Source organism: Elephas maximus, chromosome 16, assembly GCF_024166365.1.
Source record: "Elephas maximus indicus isolate mEleMax1 chromosome 16, mEleMax1 primary haplotype, whole genome shotgun sequence".
Taxonomy (NCBI): Eukaryota; Metazoa; Chordata; class Mammalia; order Proboscidea; family Elephantidae; genus Elephas; species Elephas maximus.
The window spans coordinates 52142307-52154567 of record NC_064834.1 but is presented as its reverse complement, the minus strand read 5'-3'; the positions used below and the strand labels follow the sequence as shown (position 1 = coordinate 52154567).

At 47.0% G+C, this 12261-nt stretch overlaps 1 protein-coding gene across 6 annotated transcripts in view; it reads left to right on the top strand.

Annotated features, from left to right (window-relative positions):
- Nucleotides 1-12058, top strand: part of SEC31B (SEC31 homolog B, COPII coat complex component) — a 29857-nt gene extending 17799 nt beyond the window's left edge. For 4 of the 6 annotated variants that reach the window (XM_049855031.1, XM_049855033.1, XM_049855032.1 and 1 more), the window contains 15 exons: nucleotides 1780-1854; nucleotides 2107-2205; nucleotides 2570-2669; nucleotides 3159-3337; nucleotides 3614-3740; nucleotides 4128-4273; nucleotides 5017-5190; nucleotides 5705-5866; nucleotides 7747-7924; nucleotides 8367-8681; nucleotides 8935-8993; nucleotides 9311-9451; nucleotides 9740-9859; nucleotides 10324-10395; nucleotides 10622-12058. In XM_049855031.1, coding sequence (XP_049710988.1) covers nucleotides 1780-1854; nucleotides 2107-2205; nucleotides 2570-2669; nucleotides 3159-3337; nucleotides 3614-3740; nucleotides 4128-4273; nucleotides 5017-5190; nucleotides 5705-5866; nucleotides 7747-7924; nucleotides 8367-8681; nucleotides 8935-8993; nucleotides 9311-9451; nucleotides 9740-9859; nucleotides 10324-10395; nucleotides 10622-10801 — 2127 coding nt within the window. In that variant the 3' untranslated portion in view covers nucleotides 10802-12058. The remainder of the gene's footprint in view (nucleotides 1-1779; nucleotides 1855-2106; nucleotides 2206-2569; nucleotides 2670-3158; nucleotides 3338-3613; nucleotides 3741-4127; nucleotides 4274-5016; nucleotides 5191-5704; nucleotides 5867-7746; nucleotides 7925-8366; nucleotides 8682-8934; nucleotides 8994-9310; nucleotides 9452-9739; nucleotides 9860-10323; nucleotides 10396-10621) is intronic. The other 2 variants (XM_049855030.1, XM_049855029.1) reach the window with 1 other exon arrangement.
- Nucleotides 12059-12261: the final 203 nt, after the last annotated feature.

Sequence of the window (12261 nt, the reverse complement as noted above, 5' to 3'; positions counted from 1 at the left end):
CACAAAATCTTCACCCTTTACTGGAGGCCCAGAGACCATTTGTGAAGCGGATAGGAAAGATGGAGAATACAAAGGATGATATCCTTTGTTGCTACTATTGCTGATGCCCTGGATATTTTACCAGAGCCAAAGTGAAGGCTTGTCACAGTGTCATGGCAAAAGACAGGTAGGGTGATGGGAAGGAAAGGAGAAGGAAAACGAAAGAAGAGGACTGATCGGACATATACGTTGTCATGAACAGGCTCTGAGTTTGTTTTGAATAACCCAAAGGAAGTCATTGTGGTGGCACTCAGGGTTCAGGTCCCACTATCCTCTGGAGGCATGGATTCAGTTCCAGTTCTCATTTAATTTCAAGTTGCTTTTGACACATGGAGGAGTGCTGTACCTGTCAAAGGAAACGAGCAACTGAGAGGAGAGATCTGAAGGAAGGGCAGTAGCTGACTAGACAGGCAGTGGAAGGATTAGTCAAGTCCTTGTGATTATAGAGAAGAATGTGGGAAAAAAAAGGACGGGGCCTGTCCCTAGGGATCTGAGAAGGACTCGGATCTGTGCTTCAAACATAGTCGAACTTTATGAGAGTAGACACCAGGGAACTGGGAAGAAGAGGATTTGAGAAAGATGTGGGAAGAAAAGGGTAATAAATGATCATTTATAAGCAAGATAGAGGTAATAATAGCTCCAGGAGTGGAGGGGATGGAAAGAGAATAGAGGGAGTGATCAGGAGCTCAGCCTTTACCCTGCTGAACAAAGGAGGCAGTGATACCTACAAGACTGAGGGAATCTGGTTTAAAAGCTACCCAAGAGCTGTCTATCATGATGGTTTCTGAAGCTGAGTGTGAATGAATTTCCAAAGGAAGAGCACAGCAGAGGAGGGAGCCCTGAATGGCTATGAGAAAGACCACAGAGTTCAGGATTCAGTGTGGGATGAATGAACGGACCAGGTCAGCCAACCCAGATTAGGGGGCTGCAGGAAGGCTTGACCCTCAGTATCTGAGACACAAAGTAGGTAAGCTGACTTTGTTTACCGCATCCACGCAGGGTATCCGGGGTTCTTCTCAGCTAAACATTTAGACTCACGAGACTGCGATAGGCTATACTTGGCATCAGTCTCTTCAGGAACCACAGCTTGTCAACAGGGCAGCATCAGGTGGTACTCTTCTTTGGGAGTCCTTGCAGCAGTCCATGTAGCAGATCACATAGCCATCCAAGAGTTCTCCAACTCCCCAGATGACAGCTTAGGTGCAAGGAAATGAGATATGCGTGGAGCAGGTGTGTAAGCTGCCCTCATTTAGAAGCCTCGTGCCCCGCAGGAGCCAGTATCTCTTCTGACAACTCCATAAGTATAGCTTCCAAAGTCCTTGTCTGTCTAGTTACAAGAGTCATTGTAATCAGGGTGTCCCCATCAATTGTTTGTAGTTTATTGTTCCATCCAGTCCAGGTGCAATTTACCAATCACAACAATGTTGCCTGGAAGCATAGTTGACGACACTTCACCCTTATCAGGTTATCAGGTGACAGAGTGAGGATGTCAACTGAAGGTCAAATGTTCATGCAGAGGCGGAAAGGGTTTCATTCCTGCTTTGCTTACAACCCAGCAGTAAATCAGATCTGGGGAGGAAAAGAGAGATGGCGTTGGTCTCAACAGAGGCACTTCACGTAGAACAAAGAACTATGTTTGAGGGAACAAGGTAACACTGGCACAGATGCCCAGCTCAGTGCAGGAGGAGAGTCATTCACATTCATCTAATGGGGACTTTTCTGTGTGCTGTGATTCCTTAGGTGACTTTAGAGCAAGACTCCAGGATGAAATTCCTAAAGCTATTAGGATACAGTAAAGATGAGTTGCAGAAGAAGGTAAGCTACTCTTCACATCAGGAACTTGATGCAGAGAATAAGAGAATCCTGTCAGAGAAAACAGTTTCAGAATACCTGTCCCTGAGGTTAATTAATACACATTCAATCATTTGGCCTTCTGGCATTAGGATTTTTCCCAGGAAAATAGCTCAAGGTTCTTAGAGAGTCCAGTTGGATATGAAGTTGGGAAGAGAGAATAATGGTCGTTTGATTTTATGCTGGGGAAGGTGGTTCTCACAGGTCTCTCCACAGGTGGCCACATGGTTGAAGAGTAACTTGGGGCTGAGTGAGAGCCCTCAGCCTGAGGGAAGTGACCTCAACAGTACCAGACAACAGACCTTCTGCAGCCAGGTACTGTGGAAGCCTAGCCAGCCAGAGAGAGGGTAGCGCAGGAAACCTTCCTTTAGGACACCTTCCTCTTCCTGGACCTTTGCTTTGCTTTCAGTAAGTGCACAGCTTTTGTTGAAGCCTTCAAGCTCCTCGTATGTCTCTTGGAACCAGAGAAAGACACAAGAATTCATAAGCTTTTGGGTCGGCAGTAGAGCTGTGTCTTAACCATGAACTAGGACCCTTTCCAAAGTAACCCTTGTCTGATTATTCCTTTAGCTCTACCATTAAGGACCAAATAGTAGAGCTCTCAGAGATAGTCACTAAGCCAGCTGTCTCACTTCTGGGTTTAATTCCTAAGTAGTCACTTCTGTCCTTCCCTCTGCAGGCCTCCAAATGTACCACAGAGGAAGCTTCTGCCTCCTCAGCCTTCTTTGACGAACTGGTCCCTCAGGACATGACTCCATGGGAGATTCCCATCAGAGAAGGTACCCTAAGCGTGGGGAAAAGGAGCCCTCTATAGGTGGGCCCAAAATTCCTGGATTTGAAGATAATTCACTTCTTGTCACCTGCCCCCTTCCTATCATCTCAAATGCTGGGAGGGTCTTCTACCGATTAGAGCTCTCTCTCTGGTTGTAGATTTTCATAGATGAGTCCTTCCTGTGGGAGACTTTTACCAAGATATTTTTTTAATCCTTTTTGTCTTTTTGCTAAAACGACTGTGACCCTGCTCTTGCTGAGCACGTACACGTGACACCTATGATACTGCCACATGAGGCCTCTCCCTGGTCTTCGGCCCTGTCCTTAAAGAGTACTACTGGATCTATGTACCCCTGGTCCCACTGCTGAGGAGTGAAAGTCAGGGATTTTGTTTGGGGCAAGAGAAACTGAATGATATAGAGATATGGGAGGTATGATGTGGGCTCTGCAGGGGACAGGAAACAGGTCCGATGGGGAAGGCCTGCCTCTGCCTGCAGACACTGATGGACTCCTGAGCCAAGCTCTCCTGCTTGGGGATCTGGGCCCTGCTGTGGAGCTGTGTCTGAAGGAGGAGTGCTTTGCCGATGCTCTCATCCTGGCCCAGGCTGGGGGTGCAGATCTGCTGAAGCAAACACAGGAGTACTACCTGGCCAAGAGGAAAACCAGAATTTCCTTGGTAACTGCTCACCATGCAGGAGAAGAGGGGAGGGGATTACTTGGACCTTGTCAGGTAGATGCCCACATTTTGGGAATGGTATTTAGAGTATTTCCCTGTCTCTCTCTCTTCCCATTCTAACTATCCCTACCTCATCCCCCACTCCCAACCCCTAGTCAGTGGCCTCAGAGGAAGCCTGCTTATGAGTGACTCTTTTTTAACACATCCCCGTGCATGGCTTCTCCTGCTTGTGTGGATGGATGACTGATGTCCTCCTTCCCTCTTCACCCATTACAGCTTCTAGCCTGTGTTGTGCAGAAGAATTGGAAGGATGTGGTGTGTGCCTGTAGCCTGCAGAACTGGAAGGAGGCGCTGGCCTTGCTATTGACATACTCAGGGCCAAAAGAATTCCCTGAGCTCTGTGGTAGGTGTGGCCCTACTGCCTTCCAGGCTTTTGGATGGAGTGGCATGAGCTCCTTTGTCAATGGACTCAGTGAGGGAGGAGGCAGAGTAGAAGCCTGAGCTCCGGGAGGCCAGGCCATGTTGTCAGGGCCAAGGTCTGGCTTGGCCAGGAGACAGGGATTATAGTGCATGCCCTTACCAGTAGGGGTCATTTATTGTCTTGTTTTACTTGTCACAACTTAATGCCAGAACTTGCCCATTACTGTAGAGCAGGGTTAGCCTCAGTATTGTCTTACAGCCACCAGAGCTACTTGTCCTGTCATTCATGTTCCTCACCTATTTCCAAACAGGAAAAAGGAAAAAGAGCACAGGAAGCTATGCCATTAATGAAATGTCCGTCTCTCTGCAGACATGCTGGGAACTCGAATGGAGCAGGAGGGTGGCAGGGCATTAACCTCCGAAGCCAGACTCTGTTATGTGTGCTCAGGGAGTGTGGAGCGGCTGGTGGAGTCCTGGTCAAAATGCCACCAGGCTGCATCCCCCATGGCACTGCAGGTACCCCTCTGTGCAGGGTACTGGTCACTCCATACCAGGCCTTTGGGAGATGCTAGTGTTAGGGATGCGCAAGGATGTCAGAGGCAACTTGCAGTACCACTGGAGCCAGGGCCTTAGAGGGAAGAAAAGGGGCCTAAGTGTTTGGGACCTTCTTCCAAGGTTGGGGTGTTATCTATCTCCCCCTCCCCTTCACAGTCAGGGGAGACTGAGCAGCAACTACTTGGGTATTAACTGTCGTAAGCTTTTCCCAATCCAGGTTTGGTTATACAAGTTAATTCTGTATCTGGGTAATTGTGAGCCTGGCCCTTCTATTAGCTGGTGTGAAAAGTTCTGTGGATGTATCCTGTACCAAGCGTTCTGTAGGTAAACCAGAGAAGGGGGTCACAGGCTCATGGAGAGACAAAAGTCACACGTGAAACAATAGTATTAGAGTCTGTAATTGATGATGCACTAGAAGAAAGAATAAATAAATCAAAAAGAGGAGGCAAAGAGGTACAAGAGTCTTAAGACCCAACTATGTCCAGTGGAGCCCATTCCAAACAGCTTCAGAGGTGAGGCCAAGTGGCCCTTCTGTAGCTGGCATGTCTTTTATATATCATTGCCTGCTGCCTTCACCTGGCTATAGCCAGAAAATGCTGCCCTCACTTCTACTCACAGTGGGAACTCTCTGGGGGAGCTGCCTGGGGTTAGAAAGTAGGGCGTGCTGTGAAAAGGGCTGATCACTTTCATCCTTGTCCCTATAGGATCTGATGGAGAAGGTGGTGGTCCTCAACAGGGGCTTGGAGCTACTCTTGGGTCCCGATGGGGTGACCCAAGGCCCTGCCACAGCCCACAGTATCACTCAGTATGCCAGCCTCTTGGCATCCCAGGGCAGCCTGGCCACTGCCATGAGCTACCTACCCAGTGACTGTGCTCAGGTAAGTCGGGTGCTATGGAGAGAACAAACAATTTCATTCAGTCATCTCACACTGGCTAAGCACCTACCATGTGCTAGGCATTGTGCTAAATGCTGAAGCTTCCGAGATATATGACATCTAATCCCTCAAAAACAGCTCACTGTTGGGGGAAGATGAGATGTCAAGAACTAGTAGTGCCATTAACAGAGGCTTATACACTGTGAGACTTCAGGGAAGGGTCTGATTTTGCCTAGAAGAGTAAAGGAAGGCTTCCCAGTGGTTAAAATAGTTGATCTGGACCTTCAAAGAGAGGTAGCTTATCAGCAGATGTAGAACATTCTAGACAGACAGAATAGCAAGGAGGGAGATGTACAAGTACTTGGCAGAGCTTTGGGGACTTTGAGTCAGTCTAAGGTGGCTAGAGTGTAGAGGGTCAGCTGAAGTTTGACTGCTATATGGGGCCAGGCTTATAAGAGGATGTTTTGCTTGATTTAATTTTACTTAACACAGTTCTTTCTTATCACAACTCTTGCAGGCACCAGTTTGGCAGCTGAGAGATCGGCTTTTTCATGCCCAGGGTTCTAGTGTCTTGGACCAACAGTCTCTCCCCTTTCCTTTCCCCTGGGTTGTTGTGGGAGCTACCCCTCACTCTAAAGAGACATCATCTTATAGATTGGGATTTCAGCCTTCTCAGAAGGTAATACTTTACTTCTTTATTCATTTTTTCATTAATTCAAAACTATTTACTATGTGCCTACCATGTGCCAGGTACAGTTCTAAGCACTGGAATATATTAGTGGCAGAACTGATGAAAATTCCTGACCTTATAAAGCATATAGATTCAGTTATTTTTCTGATCACTTTATTGAACAACTGTTAAGCTCTTAGAACAGAAAAGTACACAAATCATGATATGTGCCCTTAAGTAGCTCATAGTCTAGTGGAAAGATAGAGATGTAAAAATTGACTACAGTAAAAGTCATAAATACCATGATTGAGGTATGATAAGGTACCATAGAATCACACACAGGAAAGCAATTCACTCTGTGTGAGTGTGTGGAGAGGGGGTTGGCAGGGGTGGGGAACAGTTTCAAGGACTGTTTCAGAATGAGTATGATGTTATATACATTGTTAGATTTGATTTGTTAAACTTTTGTTGGGGACTTTTGTGTCTAAATTCATGGAAGATATTGGTCTGTAGTTTTGTGCTTTGTCTGGTTTTGTAATCAGGATAATACTAACCTCATAAAATGAATTATGAAGTATCTTAATCGGGTTCTCTAGAGGAACAGAACCAGTAAAATACACACTCAGAGAAAGAGAAAGAGATTGAGACTTATTAATTTTAAGGAATCGGCTCATTGATTGTGAGGGTTGGCAAGTCCAAAATCTGTAGGTCAGGCAGCAGGCTGGAGATTCTTTCAGTCTTGTGTTCCAGAATCTGTAGGTCAGGTGATGGGAAGAGTGGAGGAGTTCTGGCAAGATGTCTATTTATAGTTCGAAGGCAGAATACAACCTAGGGAAAATTCCCCTTTGCTCTTAAGGCTGTCAACTGATTGGATGAGACCCACCCACCTTATGGAGTGTAACCTGCTTTACTTAAGGCCAACTGATTTAATCACATCTAACTACTTCATAATAGCATCTAGTATTTGACCAAACAACTGGATACCATAGACTTAGCCAAGTTGACACATAAGATTAACCATTACAGGAAGCGTTCCATCTTATTCTAGTTTCTGGAAGAGATTGTTAATTCTTTGAATGTTGGTGAAATTCTCCGTTGAAACCATCTGAGCATGAAGATTTCTTTTTTTGGTGATTTTTATTTACAAATTCAGTTTCTTTAAGTGGGAAACCCTGGTGGCTTAGTGGTTAAGTGCTACAGCTGCTAACCAAAAGGTCGGCAGTACAGATCCACCAGGTGCTCCTTGGAAACTCTGTGGGGCAGTTCTCCTCTGTCCTGTAGGGTTGCTATGAGTCAGAATCCACTCAAAGGCAGTGGGTTTAGTTTTGGGGTTTCAGTGTTACAGGACTATTCAGGTTATCTGTTTTATCTTGGTTGAGCTTTAGTAGTTTGTGGTTTTTGAGAGACAGGTCCGTTTCTTTTAAGTTATTGAATTTCTGTGTGTAAAGTTGTTCATAGTATTCCTTTATTATCCTTATAATGGCTGCAGGATCTGTTGTGATATCCCCTCTTTCATTCCTGATATTTGATGGTTTGTGTCTTTGCTATGGAGCCCTGGTGGTGCGGTGGTTAAGTGCTTTGGTGCTAACCGAAAGGCCAGTGGTTCAAGCTTACCAGCCACTTGGCAGGAGAAAGGTGTGGCACTCTGCCTCTGTAAAGATGTCAGCCTTGGAAACCCTATAGGGTCTCTCTGGGTTGGAATTGACTAGACAGCAACAGGTTTCTTGGGTGTGTTTTCTCTTTTTATCTTTGTCAATCTTTCTAGATGTTTATAAGTTTTATTTTTGCCCCCAAAGAACCAACTTTTTGTTTCATTAATTTTCTCTGTTTTTCTGTTTTTAATTAATTCCCTTTCTTTTCCTAAGAACTGACCCTTTGTTGTCTCACAGGTTTCAACTCTATCTCCAAGGCCAAGAGTTTTCACTCCTCAGTCACCACCAGTGATGCCCTTCATACCTCCCCATCCTAGCCCTTATCAGGGCTCCAAAGCCCAGAATATAAGTGACTCCAGGGTACCTGGGCCCCAGGCGGCCCAGCTTTTGCCTCTGGGCTCTGGGGTAAGGCCCGGTAAGTAAGTGAGGGGATAAAGATCTGTCTAGCAGAGCACAGAATTCTCAGAAAAGCAAATGGCATAGCCAGCAGGATCTGGACGCAGTATGTTATCTTAGTAAAAGGAGCTTAGAAATTGAAGTCCGAATTCCCAGCACTATCGCTTACTGGTTTTGGACCCGTGGGTGATATATTTAGCCAATCTGTTTCTTTTATAAAATGAGAGTAATTATTATGTTTGTCATTTCAACTCAACAGGATTGTTTTGAGAGTCAAATAAGAATATAGTGAAAAGTATTTCGTAAATGGCATATCTCTATTCACATGTATTAATCATTTATTATTTATTTATTTACTTACTTATTTATTTTTTATCTCTGCCCTATTCCTCCCTGATATGCTCAGGGTCTCTCTCAATTGGAAGTTGAGTGGCACATGACTTATTTCTACTCTACTCCAGCTCTATCTCAGCCGCACTTCTTAGGAGGGCAAAGAACCCAAGCTCCTAACTCTATGGGACTCCCTGGAATGTGGCCTCTTCCTGGTCCCCCTCCACCCATGGCATCCCCAGACATCATGCAGCCTGGCTCTACTTCCCTGCCTGAGACTTCTCGGCTGTTCCCTCTGCTTCCTGTGAGACCACCAGGTCCCAGCCCTATGAGCTCCCAGCCCCCACCCCCTCCTGTGAGCTCCCTTGTGGCATACCCTCCAGGAGGGCTAGGTGCTCCGTACTCTAGTGCCCTCCCAACTACTGGCATCTTGACTTCTTACCCAGGTCAGTCTTCCTCCAATGGCTTTTCTCTTCTGGGTTATTACCTCCTTTTCCTCCCCCACTACCATCATGGGAGTCTGTTTTCTCAAGCCAGTGAACTGGGGCTCATTGCGAGAATATCAAGTGGGAGTGTGGCTGGTCTGTAGAGGGAGGAATGGTGGACTCCGACTAGAATAATTTTGTTGACCCTCAGGCCAAAAATTCCAATGTTCCTGACATGCCTATAAGTACGTTTATCTTTTTTTCTACTATACAGGGACTCAAAATTCCTGGAAAGATGTGCCAGCTCCCAGGGGGAACCTCCAGAGGAAAAAGGTCATTGCATCTCCCACCCTTCCACCCACCACCGCCACCACCTCTCATACATTCACCAGTGACCAGCATTCTAATTCCTTACAGAATTCGGCCCAGTCCTTCCCATTCTCAGGCATCCATTCTGTCCTCTCTTTTCCCACTCACACTTTTCCCTGCTCTTCTTTCCTTCTTAAATACATACACCCGTCTTCCCACTTCCCAGTTCCCCTTCATTATTGTGTCTCCTTTTTCACTCAAAATTTCTGCCACTCTCCAAAACCAGGACTTAAGGAGTCTCTTCAGCATAGACTCATGTTCTTTCTTTTGTCTCCTTTTAGCTGCCGGAGACATTTATGCCCCCAGCACCAATTACTGCTCCAGTTATGAGCCTCACCCCTGAGCCACGATGGGGCCTTTCCTCACAGCCTCCTGTTCCCGTTGTGGGTCATGCTCCCCCTGCAGGAGAGCTCAGCCTGCAGGTGACAGGGACAGCATGCCCCCCCGCCCCCTCCGCCCCTGGCCTTCCAGCACTCTTTGGATGTAGAAAAGCAGAGAGTATGGCAGATGGGCCTCATTCCTTAAGGTAGAGGCAGTCTGAGCTAAAGGAGATGGGGGCTGGGACCAGGTATCTTTACTGCAGAGAAGAAGAGGGTGCCCCTCTCCCAAACTCTGCTCTAGTGACTCATGAGTCACTGAAGACTAGTACGTAGGGATGCCATGAGAAGGGCAGCTTGCCTGTCTCTCCTGTCTCCCTGCTCCTTCATCAGCAGCTTCAGCACCTACCACCTGAGAAGATGGAAAGGAAAGAGCTGCCTCCAGAGCATCAATCCTTGAAGACCAGTTTTGAGGCACTTCTACAACGCTGCTACCTGTCTGCCACGGACTCAGTAAGCCTCAACTTACCCACAATGCCCTCCTCATGCCCCTAGCTTGTTCCATGAACCCCTCAGCTGTAGACCAGTTCCTTGTATGACTCATTTCAATGCCTCTGGACCTGCCCTGTCTGTACTTACACTTATTTGATGTCCATGAGGATAAGGGGAGGGTTTGGAGTCTGTTCTGAAGTCCAGCTCCTTGGTAGCATGACCCAACAGCATCAAGATTTAACTCTAGGCAGTGTAGCAGGGGATAGTGGAAGGAGGTGAAGCCAGGAGTTAGGAAGCCTGCCATTCACTCATTAGCTCTGTCAGCTTGAGCAAGTCACTTACCCTCTTTGGACCTCTATTTCCTCCTTTGTGAAATGAAGGAGATAGCATCAAGCCATTCTGGCTACAACATCCCGTGATTCTTTATAGTCCTGGGTAGTGTTAGGCTTAGGGACTGGGGTCAGAATCCATTTCCTTCCCTGCAGAAGACAAAACGGAAGCTGAGTGAGGCAGCCCAACGTCTAGAATGTTTGTATGAGAAGCTCTGGGAGGGGACTGTAAGTACACCTATTGTGTACCTTTGCCTCCTGCCCTTCCACCATCACCCATGGCCAAAGGGTACCCAGTGTCTTCTCTTCCCATATGTCTCACTAACCTGGGTTCCCCCCAAAATATACCTTGTCTGGACTGGGCTCTAGAACTTGAGTCCCCTCCTATCCATTCCATGCTGCCAGGATGGGGACTGGGTTGGGCTTACTAACCTAAGTGTCGATCCCTCCACAGCTCTCACGTCAGGTTCTGGCTGGGCTCCACGAGGTGGCTCGGTGTGTGGATACAGGAAGCTTTGAGCAGGGCCTTGTAGTGCATGCCCAGGTGGTGGGCTGCAGCAGCTTCAGCGAGGTATCCAGCTTCATGCCTACCCTGAAGGCTGTCCTCACCATTGCTCAGAAACTGCAGATCTAAGCCAGACAACCTCTTTTGCCAGGAGGCCACTTCCGCTGTTATTTAACTCCTTCCCTAAGAAAAGGGGAATTTTGGAACAGATTCTTTTCGCTTTTCCCAACCCTCTTCCCTTGCTGCCAGATACGTGATCCTATAGACTTGACTGCAAACCAGCTGAGGGCCTGCCTTAGTCCCCTTTATGCCTGGCCTTCTAAGATCTGTGCAAGCTTCCCTCAGCTCCAGAGGCAGAGTCTAGGGCTAGTTCTTTGCTTTCTCTGGTACCACGTTCTGACAGAACCTAGGGCAGAATATCTTCTCCCCCAGGGATATTCTGTTTAAGTGGCTTCTGAGAGGGTGAACAGGATTGTTACCTCCAAGTCTACCTCTGCTGTACCCATCTTGTGGGTTTTTTTCTTTTTACCCTTCTGTGGTTATGAGCCTGATCTTACCCTCTCCCTACTTCTGACTTCCTATTTCTAGGTCCATAGTTCTCTGTAGCCCCGTAGAGTTGATTTATTTGAACAAGTCATGGACATGAGGAACATGAAGTCATGCTGAGCAGAACTGAGAGAGGGAACTTTTTTTCAATGGTACTGCTCCTCTGCCAGCATTATTAAGGGTGGGCTAGGTCAGGTAGAAACCCTGGTGGCATAGTGGTTAAGAGCTACAGCTGCTAACCAAAAGGTCAGTAGTTCGAATCTACCAGGTGCTCCTTGGAAACCCTATGGGGCAGTTCTACTCTGTCTTATAGGGTCGCTATGAGTCGGAATCAACTCGACAGCAATGGGTTTGGGTTTTTTTGGTAGGTCAGGTGGAAGGTATAATGTGTAAGGGGTATATGTCTTTTGCTGGGAGCTGCCTGAGGCTATGAGATAGGAGCAGAGGGACCACAGCCTATGAGGAACGGCCCTTGATTCCATCTGTGAATGGGCCCTGGCCCAAGGCCCTAGACCATTCTGTGATTATAAGCCTGATTCTGGAAAAGGAGCCATATTAACAAAAGACTCTTCCAACACCACTCTTCAAGGATTGGGGCCCCTTCTCTCCCTCAGCCACCATATATTTCAGGGCTACCTTCTCTGGGTGCATGTTCGTGGTTGGACTCTGCATTTGGTGCACTGATGTACTAATGGTGTAATAAAGCTGCTTTGATTGGGTTTCCTCAGTCGTCTCCCAGTCATCTCCTTCAGGTTCTATTTTACCATTAATTTTCTTTCTAGTCTTCTTTGTTCTTGTTCTCTGTACCCTCATAATTCAGGGGAGAGGCTTGGGGAGAGATAGGGAGTCAAGAGAGATGAAGAAAGGAGGTGTCCAGTCCAAGTGAATTAAGCCACAAGTCTCTCTTCCTGCAGCATTTGCGGCCACTCTGCTGTATATAAATATGTGCGTGTGTGTGTGTGTGTGTGTGTGTGTGTGTGTGTCCATGCCTGGCATTCAGCTCCAGGGTTTTCCCCATACCACTTCAGGACTGAGCTCAGCTG